This window comes from Balaenoptera physalus (assembly GCF_965194825.1).
Source record: "Balaenoptera physalus genome assembly, chromosome: 16".
In the NCBI taxonomy this organism is placed as follows: domain Eukaryota; kingdom Metazoa; phylum Chordata; class Mammalia; order Artiodactyla; family Balaenopteridae; genus Balaenoptera; species Balaenoptera physalus.
Genome location: NC_138898.1, coordinates 37,013,853 through 37,037,777, shown reverse-complemented (window position 1 = coordinate 37,037,777; position 23,925 = coordinate 37,013,853). Strand labels below are relative to the sequence as shown.

Here is a 23,925-nt window from a genome sequence, read left to right as displayed (position 1 = left end):
GCCTTGTTGCCTTACAACAGTGAGGCCATAAGGTTCAGATGAGCTAATGCATCATAAAAATGTCTCTGAAACCAGGCATATATTACAAATGTCATTTACATTAATGATTTTCTTAATATGTGCCTGCTTTACATGTGTCATCTAATCTCTCAATAACCTTCTAAGGTAGCTGCTGTTATTATCGCATTTTACAGTTGAGAAAGCTGAGGCATGGAAGGATTATTAACTTGCTCAAAGACACATGGTTAATTTGTAATTGGTCTCTCTGATGCCTCCAGCAGAACTCTTATCCAATATATTGAAATGCCTATTGAAATGTACTTAATAATAAAATGTTCCTTTTTTCCCTAGAGTTTACCAACTGCTTGCCCCAGTCTCCTCTGCCATTTGGATATTTAGAAAATATGTAGAAAATAACTATTTTCTCAGATGAAGAATATAATTTTCTTTCAAGTTTGTTCATTTATGTATTCTGCAAACATTTATTGGGCACTTACTGTATACCAGGATATACTTTGCCTTGGAAATGTAGGGATACAAGTGTTTATAGAAAAATCCACATTCAAAGATGTCATGTCAGCAGATTGTTCTCGGACCATGTTCTCTGGTCCATGTCTCCTGGACCTCAGGGATTGGACAGTGAGCTATAATGGGAAGATTAATGACCTTTTAGAATGATCTTGGAATTGGCTATACTAGTCTTTTTTAAAGATAGAGCTAGAGAGGGCCAGCCTTCCACCTATTCTCTTTGCTTCCATCGTATTCTTCCCTGATCCATTATCCACAGAACTGCTGGGTGAGTTTTACAAAATGTGAATCTGATCATAATTCTCTTACCTCTTTAGGGCTAACCCTGGAGCTTCAAATAGAGTGCTAACTCTTTATACAACTTTATTTAAATGCTCAGTGCTCTGCACCTTCACACATATTGTTCTCTCTGCTTAGATTAGAACATTCCTTGATCCCTCTCTGTTTCTTCTCCTTTAGATCTTAGTACAGTTGCTCCTTTCTCTTTGGGCCCTTCTGAGATCACCCAGCGTCTGTGTCTCTATAGCATCTTTTCTATACTCACATTTGCCACCTGGTTTTTAATTACCTCTTTGGACTGTATACTCCCTAAGGAGAGGAGGCACATCTGTCTTGTTCACAGCTGTAGCCTCAGCTTCTTGGTTGGTGTTCAGTTCATGTTTATTGAATGAAAAAAATTAATGTAAAAAACAGAGTTCTGATTGAAGACACAGGTTCTTCTAATTCTTAAGTGTCAAGTAGAGTTGGTTTAGCCTATAGCTTCTGCTTTCTTTCTCGAAATGTTTCAGAGCTGCCACAGATCTTTGGAAATGACTCATTCTTGGGGACCCACTAGCAGATCTTGTGGTCTTTGCTCATCAGATTTGTAGCTTTGATGGATTTGAAACTGGTTTGGCTAGTTTAGGGGCACCCTTGTGAAAATTGTTCTCCTTTAGTAGCACTTTCAAAACAGTGTTCACCCTCAAATATCAAAAACTATCTGGAAGGTGATAAAATTTGGGTTGATTGTAGCAATAACATTGAAATAAAATACTTTTAAGTATTACAGTAATTTGTGAAAAATCTTAAACTTTGGCTAATTTTTTCCCAGGGAATTGATATTCATAATATTTATATTAAATTCTAGGAGGGAAATGTGCTTCTGTTTTTCTTTGTCTAATGACTTTGGGAAAACTTGCATTTGTGTCTCCCTTTAGTTAAGAATTTATTTTGTCAAATACTCTATTTCTCTATTTTGTTTTACAGGTATTTTTCATGTATGTATATTGATTAGCTATTATTCTTTTATAGTTATGCCCCTTGGTGTCCATCCTGTCAGCAGACTGATTCAGAATGGGAGACTTTTGCAAAGAATGGTGAAATACTTCAGATCAGTGTGGGGAAGGTGGATGTCATTCAAGAACCAGGTACTGTAAATGTTGAACATTAAATGCAAAAGTTAGTTGCTTTTAATTTTAATTTTTTCAAGCATGCAGAAAAGTTGGAAGACTAGAATATTGATTACCCATGAACTAACCACCTAAAATCAAGATAATATTTTAGCATATCTGCATCTGTCTGTGTTTGTATTTACACATACATATGTGTATATATTTTTTTTTTTTTGCTAAGTCATTTGAAAATAAGTTGCAGACATCATGAGACTTCACTCTTCAATACTTCAGCATATGAAAATCTCCCTAATTATTTCCCACATGACTTTTTATAGTTTTTTAAACCAGGATCCAATCATGGTTCACCAATTACATTTGGTTGTTATGTGTTTTTCGTCTCTGTCAATCTAGAATAGTCCTCCATTTTTTTCTATGCCATTGTTATTCTGAAGAGAACAGGCCAAGGATTTACCTAGATGTTTCCTTATGGTGACATTTAACTTGTTCTTATATTTTCTGTAAACTTGAACTTCAGTGTAAAGGCATGATTTGGATTAGACATTCATGGAAAGGTGATGCTGTGACTTTATATTGTATCCCATCATAAGACATGTACTGTCACTATTAGTGATGTTGAATTTGATCATTTGGTTAAGGTGATGACACTGAACATCTCAATTATAAAGAAAAGACCCCACTTTGTAGCTGGAAAGTAATCTGTGGGGTGATACTTTGGGCTTTTAAGATCTGTGATGATCTTACCTGAATCAAATATTTTATTAAGAGCTCCAGAATGGTAAATTTCTAATTCTGTCACCATCTACATTTATTAGTTGTTAATGATATAATTTTTCAAAAGAGGGAGATAAAGGAGACTTTAATTCTGAAAAGATACACACAATAAATTTGTATTTATAGTTTAAAAATAACTTTGTGTAACTTTGTGTATTATATATAAATTGAGAAAAGTTGGGTTTTTATGATTTAAATCTCAAATTTGACTATTTTAAAACTTTATAAGTAATTGTTTTCCTATCTACATTTAATTTCTACCTATTGCATCCTTTCACAAGGGGGAAAAAGGTGGTAGGTGTGGAAATGTAGCTATTCCTTCTCTGTAATAACTGTGAGTTCAATAAACACAAAATAACGAATTACCAGTTACTGAGACAACAAAATGAATGGTGTCCGTTAAGATCTATGTGTTGACAAACCCATGGAGAGAGATTTCTACTACAAGCCATGAGTACTCAAGCCTCCACCTTTTTAAGCATTTAAAACAAAACCACTTCTACCTATCTGCTATTTAGAGATGGACAATTATAGTTATTAGTGCATGATTTGGGCTATTATAATTAGTTTTCCTGCTTGGAGGTTAAATCATTGCAATGACATATCTGTGGTAAACTTGTTTTTGTGTTTTTAATAGTTTGAGTCCAATGAAATCAGGTTAATTTGTGGGCACCAGACACATTTTATGATGAGTTTCTTAGAAATGCAGCTGGCCTATTCCCATTTCAGCTTTTTGGCATACCTGCCGTGAATTCACAGCATGATTTGAATTAAACGAATTAAACAGTTAGCTTTGTGATGGATTCACAGATCTAAAGTCTAACTGAATACTGTCTTTCCTCCTAAAATGTAGACTTATAAACTATTTTTCCATTGTGAATGGATGAAATGCTTTTTCGATAATGAAGTAAGAGAAATTATGACAAAATATTTTAAAAGCAAATTTATCATTGACTCATAGTATTTATGTAAGTATAAAACCTAAGAAGAAGAAAAAAAGTCTTTGGTCTGATGTCCTGTGAAAATAGTGAAGAAACAAAGTCCAAAAAACAAAATGTGGTGGTTTTGTGTCTCAGTTTTTTTAAAGTAGAGGCTCTAGAATTCTTTTAAATGATAACAACTGAAAACCTGTAACTGATAAGTAAAAATTAGGAGCCAAAATTCTACACACATGACTGAGTGGCCTAGAGAATATTTCACTTTAGATTATACTATTTTATGTGTATAATTTTACTTTAAATTACAAACCTAATGCTTTCAAATAATATTTTAATAGCATTTAGAAATAATATGAAAAAAAAGAAATAATATGTTTATGCAGCCAATTTTTGAGTTGATATCATGCACCAGACCCTGTTCTGGATAGCAGTGATACAGACGAATGATGCAGGTAAATAATGGTGCAGGTGAATAAGGAAGAAAAGACCTGGCTCCTCATTGAGCTTACATTCTAGTGAAGGGGATAAACAATCACAAAAGAAAAATGGGAAATAATGTCTGGTGGTAGTAAGGGCTATGATGAAAAAGAAAGCAGGGTAAAAATGTAGAAAATGGTGGGAGCCACTGTTTTAATAGGATGTCCAGGGAAGGGCTGTTTGACTGTAAGTCTTGACAAATTAAGGAAATGAATTTCAACAAGGTTTAGGGGAAGAGCATTCCAGGCAGAGCAAACAGCATGTGCAGGTAGGAGTACTTGGCTTATTTGAGAAACAATATGATAGCCAGTGGGGTCCTTGAGACAAATGGGGCTGGAGAAGGAGCTAGGGACCAGACCATTTAGGCTGTTGTTGGCCATGGCAAGGAGTTTAGGTTTTATACCAAGTATGATAGAAAGGAAGCTACTGGAAGGTTTTGAGCACGGGAGTGACATGATTTGATTCATGTTTTAAAAGTATTCATTTGGCTGTGTGAAAAATTGTCTGTAGGAGGTCGGAAGTGTAAGCAAGAAGAGAAGTTCAGAGGTTAATGCAGTAGCCCAGAGTGGAGAGGATGGTGGCGTGGACTAGTTGCAGCAGTGGTAAGTGGCTGGATTGGAGATACGGCATTTGGGTGGAATATCCTAAAGGATTTCCCAGTAGATTGGTTGTAGCACTTGGTGAAAAGAAAGAAGATGGACGAGACTGAAGGAGGATCAGGTTTGGGACAGGGTTTAAGTTCGAGATGTTTGATAGAAATCCGAATAGAGGTGAGCTAGAGATAGGCATTTAAGGATCATCAGTGTAGATGGTATTTGAAGCAAAGGGACGAATTGCGATTACCTAGGGAGTGTGTGCAGAGAAGTGTTCTGAGGATTGAGAACTGGGGCATTCCAACATTTAGAAGAAAAGAAGTTCCAGCAGCAGGAAAGGAGAAGCCAGTGAAGCAGGAAGGAGATGGAGAAGTAGGGGGTCCTGAAAGCTGAATGAAGAGAACATGTCTTATGTGGCAAACCTCTGGGGCAGCTTGTCCCTATTCTTGGAAGCTATTTAAGTATTTACTTCATTTTTGCAAAATCTTACCTACTGAATGAGTGGGAAACCGTTGAAATGATATTATTTTCCCCATGGCTGAGCTCTTTACTCGATATTTCTGTATACAGATTGATATTTGGATACAGATCTGCATTACTGTATCTTTCATCAGGGCTGCTGTGCACAGGAATGCTAGTAAGGGATAATTTCATTCCCTTTTTAAGGAGAAGGGAAAGCAAGAATTTTTGAGGTGTTCATGCATACTCTTTAGTTATGCCTGTAACTCTTCCATTGGTATATCTAATAAGAGATTTTTTTAGGTATTTGAAATAGAAAATAAGATTTCAGGATTATAAAGACACTGCATTTTTACAGCTGAGATGTAGAAGTCAAGGAGAGCACAGGCCTTAGATTAGATTGCATTATATTGCCTGTTTAATACTGCATAGGCCAGATGATGTTTCAGTTGAGTTGACTTTGGAAAATTAAATTTAATGAGTATATACTTGAACCTTCTGTTCCATGCAGATGAGCTTAGTTGTCCAAGACAGGAAAAGAGCAGCTGCTCAGAGAACACCCATGGCTGTTGCACTAGATGAGAGGTAAACCAGACCCCTACCATGGCCAAGAATAACTGTTGTCTTTAAAGCCACTAATTTATTATAGAAGACAATTTAGTTTACTGTACTTTAGTTAGTGTTGATATTTTAATTTTATAAGTGTAAAACTTAGTCTTTTGTATTCTATTATACTGACAACTTTATTTCAATTTCAAAGGTAAGATTAGTTCTACTTTTTTTTTTTGATTGTTTTCCTTCTACTTCTCTCTTTGGTGATAATAACTAACATTGCAGAATATTACTCAGCCATAAAAAAGAATGAAATTGGGTCATTTGTAGAGACGTGGATGGACCTAGAGAGTGTTATACAGAGTGAAGTAAGTCAGAAAGAGAAAAGCAAGTATCGTATAGTAACTCATATATGTGGAATCCAGAAAAATGGTATAGATGATCTTATTTGCAAGGCAGAAATAGAGACACAGACGTAGAGAACAAATGTATGGATACCAAGGGGGAAAGGGGTAGGGAGAGAGGAATTGGGAGACTGGGATTGACACATATACGTTATTGATACTATGTATAAAACAGACAACTGCTGGGAACATACTGTAAAGCACAGGGAACTCTGCCTAATGCACGGTGGTAACCTAAATGGGAGGGAAGTATGAAAGGGAGGGGATATCAGTATGTGTATGGCTGATTCATTTTTTCTGCAGTGTAGGCTAACACAACATTGTAAAGCAACCATACTCTAATAAAAATTAATTTAAAAAATAATAACTAACATTTAGTAAGCATTTACTTCAGCCTGTAATTGTGTTAAGCACTTACATACATTTTAGCTTCATTACAATCCTAGGAAGAGCAAACTATTTATATATTATTACTCATAAAACTGAGGCTCAGAGAGGTTAAGTAACATTCCTAAAATAGCACAGCTAATAAATGATAGAACAAAAGCTGGTAGCTGTCCCCATTTTCTTAATATTAAATTTAAATAATTTCTGTTGTGCTTTTGCATATGAAATTAGTTCCCTGCCATAAATTTTATTTCTCTAATCTTCAATTCTTCTTTTTCTTTTGCTATATGTGTTTAAGATAAGCTTGCTAATAAGAAATTAAAAATTTTTCTGCATTTTGGATTAATGCCATTTTATGCTGCAGTGCAGTCTTCATTTTAAAGTGGATGTTACCCTTAAAGTATAAAAGGTACTGTAGAAATTTTGGGAGACCTTGCAGTCAAACTTTGTCTCTTTAAGTATTTGAGGTGTGCTTGTTTCTTCCATACTTTCTGAAGTTTGTGTCAGTGAACCATTATGCAAACCTTGAAATGAGCTGCTGCCCTGTTATAATTCTTTAAGATCCATACTTGTTTTTAAATCGTAAAGCCACAACCTCACATGGTACTTCTCTGTTCCAAGGTGGTCATGGTTTAACTTTTCAGATGATGAAAGTCTCCCTTAACATTTCATAGTATCAGTATTAAAAGTTAGAAGACATTCATATCAAAAACTATAAATTTCTTAAGCCCTTTAATGTAGCCATTTGGGGAACAAGTGTGCTGTTGTACCGTCTAGCCTGAATGAGAAAGATGCAGAAATCTCAGAGACCATCCATCACTGTGTTTCTTTTTTATTTTCACATTGATTTTCATGGGTACATTTATTTATAAAATTTTAAGTTATGTTATCCAAAATAAGGCACAATTTCCAAAGCACTTAAGACTAAATTAGTGTTTGTTACATCCTCTTATTTTATTCTAACTTTGAATCAGAGATTTAAATAAAGAAATTAATAGCATTTATTTAGTGCTTATATATCAGACCCTGTTTTCTATGTGCTACATAAATATAAAATCACTTAATACTACAATACTGCAAGATAGAAATTGTGATGCCCGTTTATAATAAGAAAACTAAAGCCCAGAGAGTTTAAATTAACTGTCTCATATTAAAAACTAATAAGAGACAGAAGTGGAGTTTAACCCCAGGTAAGCTGGCTCATGAATCTGGAAATTCATATTGTATAATTTAATGTGTTTTATGAACTACTTTTTTTTTTTTTTATACAGCAGGTTTTTATTAGTTATCTATTTTATACGTATTAGTGTATATATGTCAATCCTGATCTCCCAATTCATCCCACCACCACCTCCACCCCCCAGTTTCCCTCCTTGGTGTCCATACATTTGTTCTCTACATCTGTGTCTCTATTTCTGCCTTGCAAATGGTTCATCTGTACCATTTTTCTAGATTCCACATATATGCGTTAATATACGATATTATTCTCTTTCTGACTTACTTCTTTCTGTATGACAGTCTCTAGGTCCATCCATGTCTCTACAAATGACCCAGTTTCATTCCTTTTTATGGCTGAGTAATATTCCATTGTATATATATACCACATCTAATTTGTCCATTCGTGTGTCGATGGGCATTTAGGTTGCTTCCATGAGCTGGCTATTGTAAATAGTGCTGCAGTGAACACTGGGGTACATGTGTCTTTTTGAATTATGGTTTTCTCTGGGTATATGCCCAGTAGTGGGATTGCTGGGTCATATGGTAATTCTATTTTTAGTTTTTTAAGGAACCTCCATATTGTTCTCCATAGTGGCTGTATCAATTTACATTCTCACCAACAGTGCAAGAGGGTTCCCTTCTCTCCACACTCTCTCCAGCATTTGTTGTTTGTAGATTTTCTGATGATTCCCATTCTAACTGGTGTGAGGTGATACCTCATTGTAGTTTTGGTTTGCATTTCTCTAATAATTAGTGATGTTGAGCAGCTTTTCATGTGCCTCTTGGTCATCTGTATGTCTTCTTCGGAGAAATGTCTATTTAGGTCTCCTGCCCATTTTTGGATTGGGTTGTTTGTTTTTTTTAATATTGAGCTGCATGAGCTGCTTGTATATTTTGGAGATTAATCCTTTGTCCGTTGATTCGTTTGCAAATATTTTCTCCCATTCTGAGGGTTGTCTTTTCGTTTTATGAACTACTTTTAAGATTTTGTATAATTTAATGTTTTATGAATGACTTTTAAGATTTACTTATTTTTTATTTATTGCCATGGCCAATGATGACCAAGATCACATGAAGGATTTTGAAGAACAAGTTAAAAATACTGCTTTCAGTGATACCTAACATTTATTAGGAATCCTATTTATTCTGATAAAAATAAAATCTAAATAGAAACTTGGGGTAGTGATGGGATGCTATTTGTCTGTTCATTCTACTTTAAAAGGCCATATAAACAAAGCATAATTCCTTAATACTGTAACTCCTTAGATAAAATTTTTGAATGGTCATAAGAATCTCTAGCTAGGAGAGAAATGAGATGAAACTGTTTGCAATAATTATTTTAAGCTTAAAGCATATAATAGTTTAGGATTACCAATGCTTTTTCCCCTAGTAATTTAGCATTGGAAATTTATTAAAAGATACCCTTGTTCCCCTGCTGGGCTGTATTTCCAAACAACGTTAGAGGTGAACATGCTTGTTAAGCCCTCAGTGGACTTCTCAGGTCACATGTGTTTTTGTAACTGCCAGTACAACCTTTTTTTGTTTTTCCCCCAGATGTACAATGATAAGTGTATGTAGTAAATGTTTCTTTTTGTAAATTGATTTTTATTACCTTCAGAATACTATCTTTTCTTTTAAGTGCCATAGGGATGTTTTAGAGTCTACCTTGTTTGATATCAGAAAAAAATAGTAATTGTTTTTTGGGAAAACTCATCATTAATTAATAAATTATTATACTGAATATAGATTTAACTTATAGAATGGGTATAAGCAAATTTCCCATGTTATTAAAAGTAAAGCTTCAGTGTTTCAAATTGCAAGCGAGACAGGAGAGATGTAAAATTTGAGCCACTTTATTTGAATAGCTATTTGATTTTGTCCAGATTGTTCTTCAATGGGAAAAGCAGAAGTGCTGAGAAAGGTGAAAATAATGTCTCATTTTTCCACGCTGGCCAGAGAGGGCCTTCAGCTTTGCTTCTCTTTGCCAGAACCAGGCTTACTCACTTTTGGTGCCCACATAAATGTTATTTATTTGTAAACATTTATAGAGCATTATGCTCATTACTCCTATATCATTCAGGTTTTTGTTGCATGCCCCTTTTCTTAATATCATCAATTTCTGTTTGTAGTCATGGTTGTGATTATTTTGATTAAGTTTTTCCCTTTGCCACTAGACTGTACGTGTTTTTGTTTATTTATATCTTGAATAGTTATCACAGTCCCTGGAACAAAGAAGGAGCTTAGTAAATATTTGTTGAGTGACTAAGGGTTTTCTTTATCTTTGTCTTCACGTGTACCTGGCATAACAATTGATATGTAGTTAGTGTTCAGTAAAGGTTTGCCAAGACAAATTGAAAAAAATCTATTTAATGTACATAGAATCCCTTGACAGTACTTGCAGTTTTATAAATGTGCAAAGATTATACATAACTTATTATTTCATATTCCTTATTATTTTTTAAATGTATGACTGATGTAATAATACCTATTATTATTTATTGAGTCCTTTACTATGTGCTACACACTTGATATAATGATCTAATATAACTTAAGAACAATTCAGTTAGGCTTTTATATCCCCATTTTACAGATGAGGTAACCAAGACTCAGAAAGGTTAAGTAATGTATCTAAGGACACAAAGCTAGTAAATGGAGAATTTAGTTGTTTAACCCAGATTGCATGTCTCTAAAACCTATCCTTTCAGCCACCATATAATTCTAAGTATTACACAAGCCAGAAAACTCCAGTTTAAAACATCGAAGATAAGCAAGTTGTATGTCAGTTACTAGAAAGTATTAGGTAAATAAAAATGGGTAAAAATTTATTTTAAAAAAAATATTAAATGTGATTCAGTAATGGGAAGGATTTTACTAATGTGGTTGTAAGAACAAGCTCAAGGCTGCTTGTTCTTGCACCTTAAGTTAGATGCTTGGTTTAGTCTGAGTTTGACTTGTAACTTTTTTGTCTATGCTTCTTGTAGGTTTGAGTGGCCGCTTCTTTGTCACTACCCTCCCAGCATTTTTTCAGTAAGTTCAAATAATTTTCTGGTTTTGCAAAGATTAGAAATGAGTAGATGTGTACCAGTATTCTAAGTTGTTTTCCATAACTGTCACTCATTCAGCTTAGCATTTGAAGGGAGAAAGACTGGTCTGCACTGAATGATAGTGATTAGAAGAGAGGGATGCTCGGGGTGCTGCAGAGAAAGGAACCTAATTTCAGGTAGCAGATAGGTGAGGAGGTCAAAGAAGATTTTTCTGATGATGTAAAAGATGGGATGATTTTTAATAGATAGGAAGGAACAGGTTAAGCAGGCAAGGTAGAGAAGGCCTTTCCAGATAGAGGATGTATCATGGAAAAGCCCAGGAGAAAAGGAGATACCTTCAGAGAACTGTAACTAGTTCTCTGTGGCTGGCCCATGGGATACAGCTGGATCATCCTGGTGATGGGGCTAGAGAGGCTTAGGTAGTGGGGGCGGGGGGGGGGGAAGGAGAAAGACAGGGATGGATTCCAGAGATACTTAGGAGATGGGATCATTGGAACTGGTGATTGATTAGCCATAAGGAAGAAGGAGCCTGTGATGACTTACCAACGGGCCATTCTTAACTAGTGAAAGCTTTTGAGGAGCCATTAGAATAAGGTGAAGTTTGGAAGATAGAGGCCAGAATAGAGAAGATAATGTGAAGGGTTTATGCTAATTCCAAATGGGGAAGTTTAGGTGATAGTTTGATGTCAGGATCTAAAGCTCTTAAGAAAGATCTAGGCTAGAGATACATACTGGGGTTTAGATAACAGTAGAAATATAGACAATGAGAAATAGATACAATGGGAAGAGAAGCAGGTCAAGGATAGAACCTGAGTTGACCACCATTAGGACATCTGCAAAGGAAAACAGGGAGTGTGGAACTGAGAAGGGATGGACAGAGTAGTAGGAAGAAGTCCAGAGAGCTCATGTCATAAAAGCCAAGGGAAGGGAGGAAGGAAGGGGGGCTCAGTAGTGGACAGTGCCAATGACACACCCTGGAAAAATGGCAGAAAAGTGCTCCGTGGATATGGTGCTTAAGAGTCATTGGAGACCTCCAATATGAGCAGTTTCCATGGAGTCATGAAAGCAGGACCCCCGAGTGCAGGAGTATTGAATGAGTAATGTAAGAGGAGAAGATGGCAAGTGTAGACTCCTCCTCTAGGAAGCTTGACTGGCAAGAAAGGGAGAGGGAGGGAAGACCAAAGGCGTATGTGAGACTAAGAGGCGTTTTGTTAATTTTCAGAGGAGGGACTTGGATGACATAGATTGGAAATGTGGATACAATTTTTTTAAAACTTGATAACAATTGCTGTTTTGCTGCTATTAGAGAAAAATGGGAATAATTGGTAGCAAAAATAATAAAAAGTAACTTGGCAGATTAGACGGTGCCAAGGACTTTGCTTATAGTCTTTGCAGTTTATTACTGCACAAATTGTGCAGTAATAAAATAGAATATTTAATACTGTCTGTTTTGGAATTCCTCATTTGTACTAGATAAGTATTTATGCATGCTTTCTGACTTGTGCCTAACTATAATGTTTCTTTTTCTTCATTTGAGCCAAGTTAAAATTCAGAGTGGAGTTCACATGTAAAACCAATAGTTATTTTGATTTTCATTGTCTGTAATACTTGATATTTTAATGGATTTATTTTCTATTTGTTTTTATAATTTATAGTGCAAAAGATGGGATATTCCGCCGTTACCGTGGCCCAGGAGTCTACGAAGACCTGCAGAACTATATCTTAGAGAAGAAGTGGCGATCAGTTGAGCCTCTGACTGGCTGGAAATCCCCGGCTTCTCTAACGTAACTTGTTTTTTAATGACAAGGTGTTATTAATAGAACAGAAGGTCTCAACAACAATTAACAACCCATAGACCTTGACAGTCTACATTTTTCTTCATATTCACTTCTGGTTACCCAGACTACACACGCCCATGCTTGGCCCATGTTGTGTTTCTGGTTTTGTGACCCACATACGTTTCATCTGGTTGTTAGGATACTGGGAATTAAGTACCCAGATTCAGGTGGGTTACACAAATCCTCTCCTCTAACTTTTGCACCATGTCACCTGTTTTCTCTTTACAAAATATGGTATTGAACACCATTTACCATCCTTCCTTCCTTATAAATTATTCATAAGATAGAGGAGCAACTGTTTCTTGAATTATAGTTCATGAAGGAATTGCTCATGTATCTGTGTGGAAAATAAGACTGATGGTGTCTTTGGCTGCCTAGCAGAATACTGCTGGGGTAACTTTTGGCCATAATGGCAAACTGTATAATGCTTGGTGAGACAGATAAGGCCAAGCCATAATAACTTTTTCACAGTTTTAATTCTGAATGAATTGTCATATTTGTAATTAATTTTATATTAATATATTATACTAATATAATTATTAGTATAATTATTTTATATATTAGTATATATAAATGTAAGGACTATCCCTGCTGAAATAGGGTCAAATCATGCCATATTTCAGGAATAAGTAATCTGGTAGCATTTATAGGAAATACATGGCTTATTCTAAAAGCAGCTCACCTGTGGCATTTCATTCTGCAAATATGTGAGCACTGATTTTATGCAGATACTGTTTCAGGTGCTAGATGTTCAGCAGTGACCAAGACAGATGTGACCCCTCTGCTCTCCTGGGGTGACTTAAAGTAAGACAGATTAAGAAGAAAACTAAGGATGTAAAGAATCATAGTCTAGATAAGGACTGTTCAGAAAAAAACAAAAAACAAACCTTTACTAAGTCAGGGACTAACTGTGGGAGTGTGGCCCTGCATTAGATGGGGGCTAGGAGAGGTCGCTCTGAGGGGAGGACTGCAAGTGAGATCTAAAGACAGCATGGCCCAACCAGGTGACGAGCAGGGGAGGAACGTTCCCAGGAACGGGTATAGCATCCGCACAGGCCCCAAATCGGAAAGAGCTTGGTGTGTTGAGGAGCAGAAAGGTGGCCAGTGAAAGGGAGGGAGAGTAGTGTAAACTGAGAAAGCGAGGAGGGCAGGAAGCAGGTCATGCAGGCCTGTGGCCAGTGAGGAGCTGGGATGTCAGCAGCGCACGTGGTGAGCAGAGAGTGGGGAAGGCCGCGTGGAGAGGTGAGACAGGTAGAAGGCTGTCTCAGAGTCTAGCCCAGGGATGGTGGCAGTGCAGATCAGCGTGGTGGCAGTGGGGATGGAGAGAATGGGTGGATCCAAAATATGTTTTAAACATCTGCCCCACGTGCTGGAAGCCAGCTCGCGCCGGTGGCAGCACGCCTGCCACTCCACGTCCCACCGCGCCGGGCCCCTGCGGGGGTCATCGTGAGACAAGCTTGCCAAAATGGCCGCAGCCAGTTAAGGAGACTTTGAGGGAAATTTTGAGTCACTGGACCTTGCAGACCTTGCTAAAAAGAAGCCATGGTGGCGCAAGGTGTTTGGGTAGGAATCTGGGCCTTCAGCCGAGAAGTATAGCGTGGCAACCCAGCTGTTAATTGGAGGTGTCACTGGATGGTGTACGGGTTTCATATTTCAGAAGGTTGGAAAGTGGGCTGGAAAAGGGACTGATCCACAGGATTTTTGAGACTTTATGAGTTCGGAGAATGTAGAAAACTTGGAATTAATTCTTAAACTTGCAGGTGATCCTTTGAAAAATGTATGTTTTTCAGACCTTCCTTTTAAAATGTTTGCCTTTTAACTTATCTTGGGAATGATGTATTGAATTTGGAAATTGTAGCTACCAGTGGATGTGTGGCATTTTTAGGAATTCATCCATCTGCATTTTTCTCCTTATTATATTCTAGTAGTATTTTAAGGCAACATGTTATTTTGCTTGTAACATGTAAAATCATACACAAATCATAATGGTATGAGCCACTTTGTTCTATATTTTTGTACAAGAACTCAATTTTTTTTTCACTTTTTATTATGGAAACTTTAAAACATACATAAAAGTACAGAAAATAGTACAATAAGCCCCATGTACCCTTTACCCACCTATAATGATCATCAAATTATAGCTTTTTTTAATCAATTGTTTTGAAACAGATACCAAATGTGTCATTTTATTATATTTTTGTATGTGTCTGTTAAAGGTAAGAACTCTTTTTAAAAATCATAAATACAGTGCCCTATTATTATACCCATCTGACCCCACCCAGACCAATGGAATGGGGGCTTCAAAACCTAACTGAAGTGCCTTGTGCCCCTTTGGGCTGCAGGTAGTGGGAGTGGCCTCTCTAGTGGGGTGGGGGTGGCCTTTCTCCCCCTGTGATTATTGGTGATGACAAAAATTAGCAGGTTGCTCTAAGCTGCTTTGGGCGGGTTATAATAGATAATAGACTGAAATAAGATTCTGACTTCCTCCTGTGGGACATGGTTGAGGTCAGCATTGCAGGTTGGCCTCATCCTGTTGCAGTGAGAATGGCCTTGAGTTTTGCCTGCTGAGCGGGGCCACCACTGGTGGCCGTGCAGAGTGGGTGCTGAGGTTGAACAGTGGCGGTGCTGTGGTGCACATCACTGGTGGCATTTAGGAGAGCCCCCTCAGGCACTCAGGGGAGCCTCTAAATGGAGACCCTGTTGCCAGCAGCTTTGCCTCAGGTGGTGAAGTGAGAGAGATTTCCTCCCAAAGAGCAGCTGCCACCGCTTCATGCAAAACTGAGATACCAGGGCCAGGCACCTGCACCCATGGGTGCTCTGTTTCCTTGTGACTGGCAAGGCCTCTTTAATGAGGCACGCATTTTTCTCCAGTACCCAGAATCCAATAATGTGCTGGGCCTCCTTAGTAATGGGGGGCTGAAGACACAGCAGCTTTTCTTTGACTGACAGAGGGATTAAGCGTTTTCAGTCATCACTTTGACCGTGTTCGGGTTTCAGCTCCCCTTGCTCGGGGCTTCCCTACCTGTAGTTTGGCCTGGCCTGGAGAACCTCTGACAGCTGGTGGCCGGAGTGCCTGTGAGGCTTTTCTCTCTTTTCACTCCTCACCCCAGAGCTCCTTCTGTCCCCTCCTGGCATCCCTGCCACTCTGGGCCACCCTTTGACCCAGCCTCCCTCCTTATGATGGACCAGGTAAGATGGGAGCTGTAATGCAGAGGAGAGGGAGAGGGATCCAGTGGCACTTTCACTTTCCGGCTGCTGCCCGCTCAGGGCCAACAAATAGATTCTCACGTCTTCAGTCTTGCTAAGGCTCTGTATCCTCATTGTTGACACGGTTTGAGCTTGAGCAGTCCCATTGTCATGAGCGTCACTGTCATTGTTATACAAACAAGACTTTCCTCCCGCTGCCCGCCTGGGCCACTTGTCTGCTCCTCCCTCTCAACACTCAGCCTCAGGGACATTCATCAATAGGCAGGGGGCCGGGGGTGGGGGTGGGGGAAGGAGGAGCTTGACTGTCACACCTGGCCTACCAGCTGGGTGAGACCCCTCCTTACTGGACCCGGCAGGACACAGGACATGATTAAAAGGTGAATCTTACATAATTCTAGCTAACATGCCCTTGGGTTGGGTGCTTGTGGTTTTGAAGTGTGTAACTGTTGTAAAGATGTTCTCTCCATCATCCTTTTGTGTGACTTTTGCCAGAAAGATGGACATGACTGATGGTTGGGCTCTTATTTGAAACTTTTACTTTTGTGTAGTTTGGGAAATGCAGTAAATTTCTGGTTGAAAAAAAATGGCTTAGGGGTAGATTTGAAATATCTGAGTATCATTAGTATTTCATGCTGATGTCAGTTTCTTCTCTGAGGGAAACTTACTTGAGGCCACTTTTGGACCCCGTAGGCAAAATTAGGCTGCTGCCATCTCTGCTCCCTCCACCAAATTATCAGCTTCATTTCTTTGTCGTGGATTCCAGGTCTGGGCCCTTCTTAATCACTTATACAATATTAGTGTGATCTCTTTGAGAATTGGGCAGAAAACATGCCTTATTCTGGACTCGATTTCCCAAAAATCATGCAGTGTGGCTTAACGTCTGTGATGTTGGATTCTTCTTAAGGAATTATGAGTTTCAAGAGCACTAGTTTTCTAGCGGAAACTGACAGTGTTGCAGTTTCTTCGCATTTTCAGAGAACTGTAAAGCCAGCTTATTGACTCGCCAAAGCTGTACCTTTCTGAATTTGAAGTGGTAAGAAATGCCATTACTATGATTGAGAGCAGTGGTTCGCATCCTTGCTTGTCCAGGGGAATCACCTGTGGACTTTTGAAAACTACTGCCACCTGGCTGCCATCCTAGAGACTCTGATTACACTGGTACTGGTGGGGCAGCCTCGTGTGCCTGAGGAGCAGCCAAAGTTGGGAACGACTACAGACTTGGAAGCTGGCGCTAATAAAATTATAGTTCTGCTGTTAACAAGTGACTGCTGAACAGGCCATTAAAGCCTTTTAAATTAAGTGCCATACAACTTAAGATGCCTTCCGAATACCGAACATAAGTATAATATTACAGTTTATTAAATGTTATAGGAATCGTGTGGAGTGGATGCATGAAAGTAGCATGATGGCCGACCAGGGCCATTGTCATCAATAGATGTAAAACTCTTGGGCAGAAGATTGTGGGGTAATGGGTATTCGTATGGTGCCAACATATCACCCCACAAATGACCTACCCATTACCAAGGGAAAACTGCATTTCCACTGGAGAGGTCTGTCTCAGTCACTGGTTAACCAGGTGATTAAACTTAGCATCACTCAGAGCCCACTTACAGCAGGCTTTTTAGTCTCTAAATGGAAGATGAGATCATAGTTTTCACTTTCGCAGCTCTTCCCTGAAGACTGAGATTCAGTGCTAATCTTGGCCCCTAATAAATAAAAAACACTTGGTAAATGTTAAGCTTCTTTGATGCCTCTTTTGTTTCCCAGTATGTCATAATAATAGCTAAGAAGAATAACATTGAAATCAATGTCTGCTAATAGATGTTGAATTAAACTGAGACAGGACTGAGTTTAAAGATAGGAAGGAACAATTGTTTGAAGCTTTAGGAGCCCTAAAGAAAGGAGTATACCTGGAGAAAAAAAATAAAGCAGTCTGAAACTTGAGTAGTTAACTCAATAAAAATAACTGTGTAATAAAGCAAAGGAAAGCACTCTCTTTGATCATGTAGTGATTGCTAATGTGAATCCAACACCACTATCAATTGATACTTTTAAATGAAATTTAGATTTGTATATGATGTAAATGTAGTTGTAAAATGTTTTAATAATTGTTTTACTATTAAAAATAAAATATGTTTTAAAGGTAAACTTTGCTCAGGTGAAGGAGAGGGAAGATTCATACACACACACACACACACACACACAAACACACACACACACACACACACACACACACACACACACACACATACACACACACACAAAACTCCTTGGTTTCTGGTTTGAGAACTTGATGGTCTTGGTACCAGTTACTGATTTGAGCAAGAGAAAATCAAGGGTTCAGTGTTGGACATGTAAAGTTTGAGATGCAGACTTCCTTGTAGAGCTGTCAAGTTGGATGCATGGAGCTGGGTCTCCATGGAGAATTCAGGAACACAAATACAAGGCATATAGATGGTATTTAAAGTTTTAGAAGGAAGGGGATCACCTAGAGAGAGAGAAAAAGAAAAGGGCTTGGGCCTGAGCCACAAGACACTCCAAAGTTAAGAAGTTGGGTAGAGAAGGAGTCAGCAAAATGAAATTCAAAATGAGTACCAGTGAGGCAGGAGGACAGGCGAGGGTACACAGTTTCCTAGAAGCCAAGTAAAAGGTGCTCAAGAAGGAGGGAATAGTCACTTGTGTCCCATGTTACCAAGGGGTTAAGGGAGATCAAGTCTGAGACAAAGACATTGAGTGAAGCAATGCGATGTCATTGTGGCCTCGACAAGGAGTGATAGTGCAGTAGTGGGGATGGAAGCCAGATTTGAATGGGTTAAAGATACGGTGAGGAAGAAGCAGCAGCAAGCGTAGGCTTCTCTTTGGAGAAGTTTGTGAAGCTAAGCTGGAGGGCCATCTGAGGTCCAGTGATGCTCTTTTCAAAAGATGAGAGAGGGTAGAACATGTTTTCATGCAGATGAAAATGATCCAGCAGAGAGGGAGAAATTGCTGATGCAGGAAATGGGATGACAGGAAAAACCAAGTCATTAGCAAGACAGAAGGGATGGGGTCCAAGGCACGAGTGGGGGGTTTGGACTGTGGTCAGGCAGGTAGACTTTCTCTGTTGCAATAGGAGAAGGTGGATGCAGTTGTACACCAGGCTCAGATTTGCTGCTGGGAAGATAAGAGAGATCACATAATGGCTTCTGATTTTGCAGTGACAGACAAGGAGTGTTTGTTAGCTGAGAGTGCATGGGGAGGGGAGGGTGTGTAAAGTTTGAAGGGAGAGAAAAGGATATGAGCTATCATCTCAGGTAAGAGCCTAAAAGATTACAGTGGGACTGGGCCGTATTGAGGGCTCGCTGAGGTTTGTGGCTGTGAGGGGAGATCGTGATTTTTCCCCAGAGACATTCAGCTGCTCAGGGTTAGGGATTTCGCCAGGCATGCACCATGCAGGGAGAAAGGATCAGGGACTTGACCGTATTTGCAGCAGAGTAATTCAGATGGTGACCATGGGGTCTAAGCTCTGTAAGGATGGAAGTGAATCCAGGAGAGAGGGCAATGTATTGCAAGAAGTGGAGGAGTAGTCCTTGTGACTTGAATCTTGTGTTTGTTTTTTTTAATACTATACATCACCAGTGGTTCTCCTCTTTATTTTTTTAGGATGTCTGGAATGGCTGGTCTTTTTAGCATCTCTGGCAAGATATGGGTGAGTAAATATGCCCTTTATTATTATATTGGCAGAGGGGTTTTTTAAGAGTGAGAAGGTAGCTTCTAAATAATTGGAAAATAACACTTATAAATGGTTTTATAATTTCCGTTTTCTTTTTAAGCCACACAACTACTCTTACATGGGGTCACAGTGGAAATGTGTCTTTGTATCCTTCTAAGGACATAAATTGGACAGGGACCTGTAACTACTGTGTCAAAGTCATATTTTCTTAGATTGGTAATGAATCCTTTTAACAAAGCTGAAAGGGCTTATGCGGTTTCACTTCATCTTATTTTCCCATTGTTGTAGTCTCCCTACAGATCAAAGATTTGTCAGGGATCAGCCAACTTGTGGGAGGGCCGGGCCGCCCTTTTTGGTAAATAAAGTTTTGTTGGAACACAGTCACATGCACTTATTACTTGTATTCTGTGACTGCTTTCACACTACAGTGGTAGAGATGAGTAGTTGTGATGGAGATCATATGGCCCACAAGCCTAAAATATTTATGATGTGGCCCTTTAAGGAAGAGAGCCCCTGATATGTGTGATTGTATCATTTCACTGAGTCCTTTCAGTGACTTAGAACTTATTTAGCTTAAAATGTTGAACTGTTACATAATCTTGAATGTATCACATAAGCTTTTGCTCCTCTTTACATGTAGGGTGAACTAATAAATCCTACCAGATTTGACAAAATTGCTGTGGAATTAAATATATATCCTTAAAGTATTTCAAAAGATCTTTAGAAGTGAGTCCCTGCCTATATTTGTCTTTTCTAAGCTATGATTATAGGTCATGCATCATATTTGGAACTTAATATTCAGGGAGCTCATGAAGACTCTCTATTTTTCATGCATATTACTGTATGTTTAGGGAAATTTAAGAACAATTTTTTGTGTCCCAGTTTCTCAGTTGTATTACATTTCCTGCCTTGTGCGATACCTACTTTAGGGTTTTTTTTGTTTGTTTTTTAAAATAGAGAGAAAATTGGTGACTTAGATTCAGTCTTTTTTGGTTAAAATTTGTTAACTGTTTTTTTTGACATTTGTATATCATATTAAACAATAACTAACGTTTTTCCTCTTTTCAGATAGTTTGAGTTTCATATGGTTTTCTTCTGATATTTTCGTAATATTGGCAAGAAGTTTATTCAAAGGTTGAGAATTACGAATTGCAAACCAGGAACTGAGAGTAAGGGATTCAGCCTATTGCAGTATTTTGACACTAAAGGTCAATGGAGTCATATATTCTGATAGCTATCTGAAAACCTTATAACCATATAACGTCTAATCCAAGAGGATAATTTAATAAGTGTGAGGAATCATCATCAAGATCTTAGCACAGAACCTATTATAACTGCAGGTCAAGAGATGAATTTGTTCTGAGGGTTAAGAAGAGCTTAGATGGAAGCTGATTGTGACCTTCACACATTGTTAAAGAGTAGTTTTATTTTCAAAGATAGTACCAGGGAAAATAAATGATTGCTCAGACCTCTTATAGCTTGGCTGATAAACAAGGAGTTGCAATTTTTCATCATGTCATGCAAATGATTATAATGTGTGGCATTTGGAGCACATCGAGGCCAGGAGTTGATGTTTTATCTTTGTAGGCACAGTGCACAGCCTTGGGCAGCATGGATGGATTCTGTGTGGATGTACTGGACTGCAGAGAAAAGGCCATTTGGAGAATAGAATATGATCCATCTCTGAATAACCAATTAAGATGTTCTTATTAGGATTGAGAAGTAAAGTATATATGATATTTATATATTTTATATATATGTGTATTTAGACTTTCCAGATATTTTTAAAAAGAACAAAAAATACAATTTTATAAGATAAACTATAGAATTTGACACACAGCAATTGCATTTTACCTTCTATTAGGTCATTTTGTCTAATATTAATACCTTATTTTTTCTTTCTGGTTAATGCATACCTGGGATATTTTTTTCTACTTTCAACCTTTTTGTTGTTATGTTTTAAGTGAATCTTTTAAAAAGCATATAGCAAGAAGTAATTCTTTTCACTGATAAACTTAGTCCATTTATATTTATTGGGGTCACTAATGCATTTGCCCTGATTGTAGATTGTGTGTGTATGTGTGGTGGGGGACGGGGTGGGGATGTACATGACTAAAAGAATGTAGATGGTGGTTTGTAGGTTATTTTAGTCTCCTCATATGTGTACACATTACCTTAAATATCTATAATAGAAATCTGGTATTATCCTCTGTATCAGCATCTGGTTTCCCCAAGCCTCTTGACAAACTTTTGTAATTTCTTTTGTTCTTAGAAACCAGTCCCCAGCCTTTCATCAAATCTCTGGGAAGGGCTCTCACCACCTGTGTTTTCAGAATTCAGCCCTTGTCCTCTTATTCAGAGGGTATGATCTCTGGCCTGGTGTGACCCAGTTCTCGGCTATGCATCAGTCTCTGATTCCCACTGCAACCTCTAGGTATAGTTTGCCTTGTCCTTACAGAACTACTGATACTTACTGATCCCGTTCTCCTAGCTGACCACCTGGCTGCTCAGTTAGCTTATTTAGCTGGTTCTTCTCCTGTGCCCAAGATCCTCACATCAATGTTGAGTATGTAATTGTGGGGAACATAATTTGTTTTTAACTCAAGTCTAGATAATATAAAACTGTAGTGCAAGTGTATTAACAGTGAACAGAAGAAACACAGCACTGGAACTAAAAGAGTGTAAAGACTCTGAAGAAGAAGGTAAAAACAGGGAAGAAAGAAAGACGCAGAGGGGCTAATGCCAGTGAGGCAAGATTGTTGATGCCAATCCACAGTCTCTTTTACCATACTGAGGTTTTTGTGGATGCATAGACAGATAGGAGTCAGTCTTTTCTCAGCAACAGTGTCCCGTGGATGGGTTGCTAGTTAGATGTAGATACTTCCATAGGGAAAATTGCATATTATTAAGTGGGGGAAGAGATGACAAAGCAGTTTGTGTAGTGTTTTGTTTATATGGAGTTTGTGTGTATATAGGAAAATGCCTTAGGGAGAAATTAATCAGATATCAACAATGGTTACCTCTGATATTGAAATAGTGGCTGATTTTTTTAAATCTCTTTTTCTGTATTTCTAAGTTTTCTCTAATGAAAAAGAGAAAACAAAAAAAAGAGCAATGTCTAGAAGATCAGAGCCTACTGAACTAGTGATTCCTTAAAGTCTTTGAGTTTCTTCCTTAGGACTGAAGCCAGCTTGCTGGGTCTGGCATCCTGGAGATAAAAGCTGGTCCTCAGGATGCCAGGTCACCTGGTGATGACACCCACACAGCTGAGTTCTGATGAACTCAGGGATTTTGTTGGGTCTGAATTTGGCTTTCTTAACTCTGTATTGATCTCTCATATGTTCTTGCTTGAATAAACCCTTGAGGTGAGGAAGTTCCTTGAACAGCCTTATAAGCCAGGTCCTGTGAGTTCCCTGCTGTCACCTAGAATCCTAGGGATCCTTGATAGGTAATTTATATCACAGTGTAGGGCAAGAGTAGATAATCTGGAGGGTTCTTTCTGTCACCAAAATTCCAGTTGTCTTTCAAATCCAGTCATGATGGTATCCACTTATATATTTTAATTTTTAAATAAACTCATAGAAGTCATTGCCACTTTAGCTCTAATTCCTATCCTCATGTATAGTCTTGACATTCTGCCCACCTCACAGGATTCACTGAAGCCTGCAAGATGTACAAGAGAAGTTTCTCAAAGGGTAGACATCTTCTAGGTACAGAATTGATACTGATATTCTGTCTGTAGTAGCAATATAAAATGTCATTAAAATTTTAATCAACTTAAAAGTGACTCAACTTAATGAAAAATGTTAATAGTCTCAAAGATAGTACAGGCAGGGCTAATGCCATGAAAATGATGTGCAGAGATTGAACGTGGGAAGCACCGCTGTTAAGGCTGGTGCCACAGTCATGGTTCGGAATCCTGTGTCTAGAGCACATGTGTGCACAGGCTGCCCAGCCTTCGTGTCTTCTCATCTCTTTTTACAGTTGGCTGCAGAGACTCGAGAGGTAGTGTCTTTCTTCCAGGAAATAAGTCACTGTTCTCCACCCGCTGTATGTTTCCCAACCCATTTGTTTTCCCTGCCATAGACAGTTGTTCTGTGCTTAGCATAGAACCTGGTACCTATCATGTACTTGAGAACTGTTTTTTGTTACTTATATTCATTAATCATTGTTGTCATCATTATTTTACTTTTTCCGCTGATTAGACAACAAGAAATGCTTTATCTTTTTTCACTTATTTTTTAACCACGGTTGATAGGATTGAAATAGGGTTTTATGACAGTTGTACAATGTGCACTTTTGTTAACTAGGTTTAGCATTTGAATGTATTTAAGCATGACTTTATTTGTTGAATTTGTGCTGCTTACTGAGCTAATATAGGATGTAAGTTAATACCTCTCCTCAGT

The 23,925-nt window shown here is 38.2% G+C and overlaps 1 protein-coding gene across 1 annotated transcript in view; it reads left to right on the top strand.

The window, feature by feature from the left end:
* The window catches only part of TMX4 (thioredoxin related transmembrane protein 4), a 41,257-nt gene that overhangs the window by 5,920 nt on the left and 11,412 nt on the right, over positions 1 to 23,925 (top strand). Inside the window, exons 2-5 of the mRNA XM_082428235.1 lie at positions 1,819 to 1,934; positions 10,703 to 10,748; positions 12,421 to 12,549; positions 19,450 to 19,495. Coding sequence (XP_082284361.1) covers positions 1,819 to 1,934; positions 10,703 to 10,748; positions 12,421 to 12,549; positions 19,450 to 19,495 — 337 coding nt within the window. The remainder of the gene's footprint in view (positions 1 to 1,818; positions 1,935 to 10,702; positions 10,749 to 12,420; positions 12,550 to 19,449; positions 19,496 to 23,925) is intronic.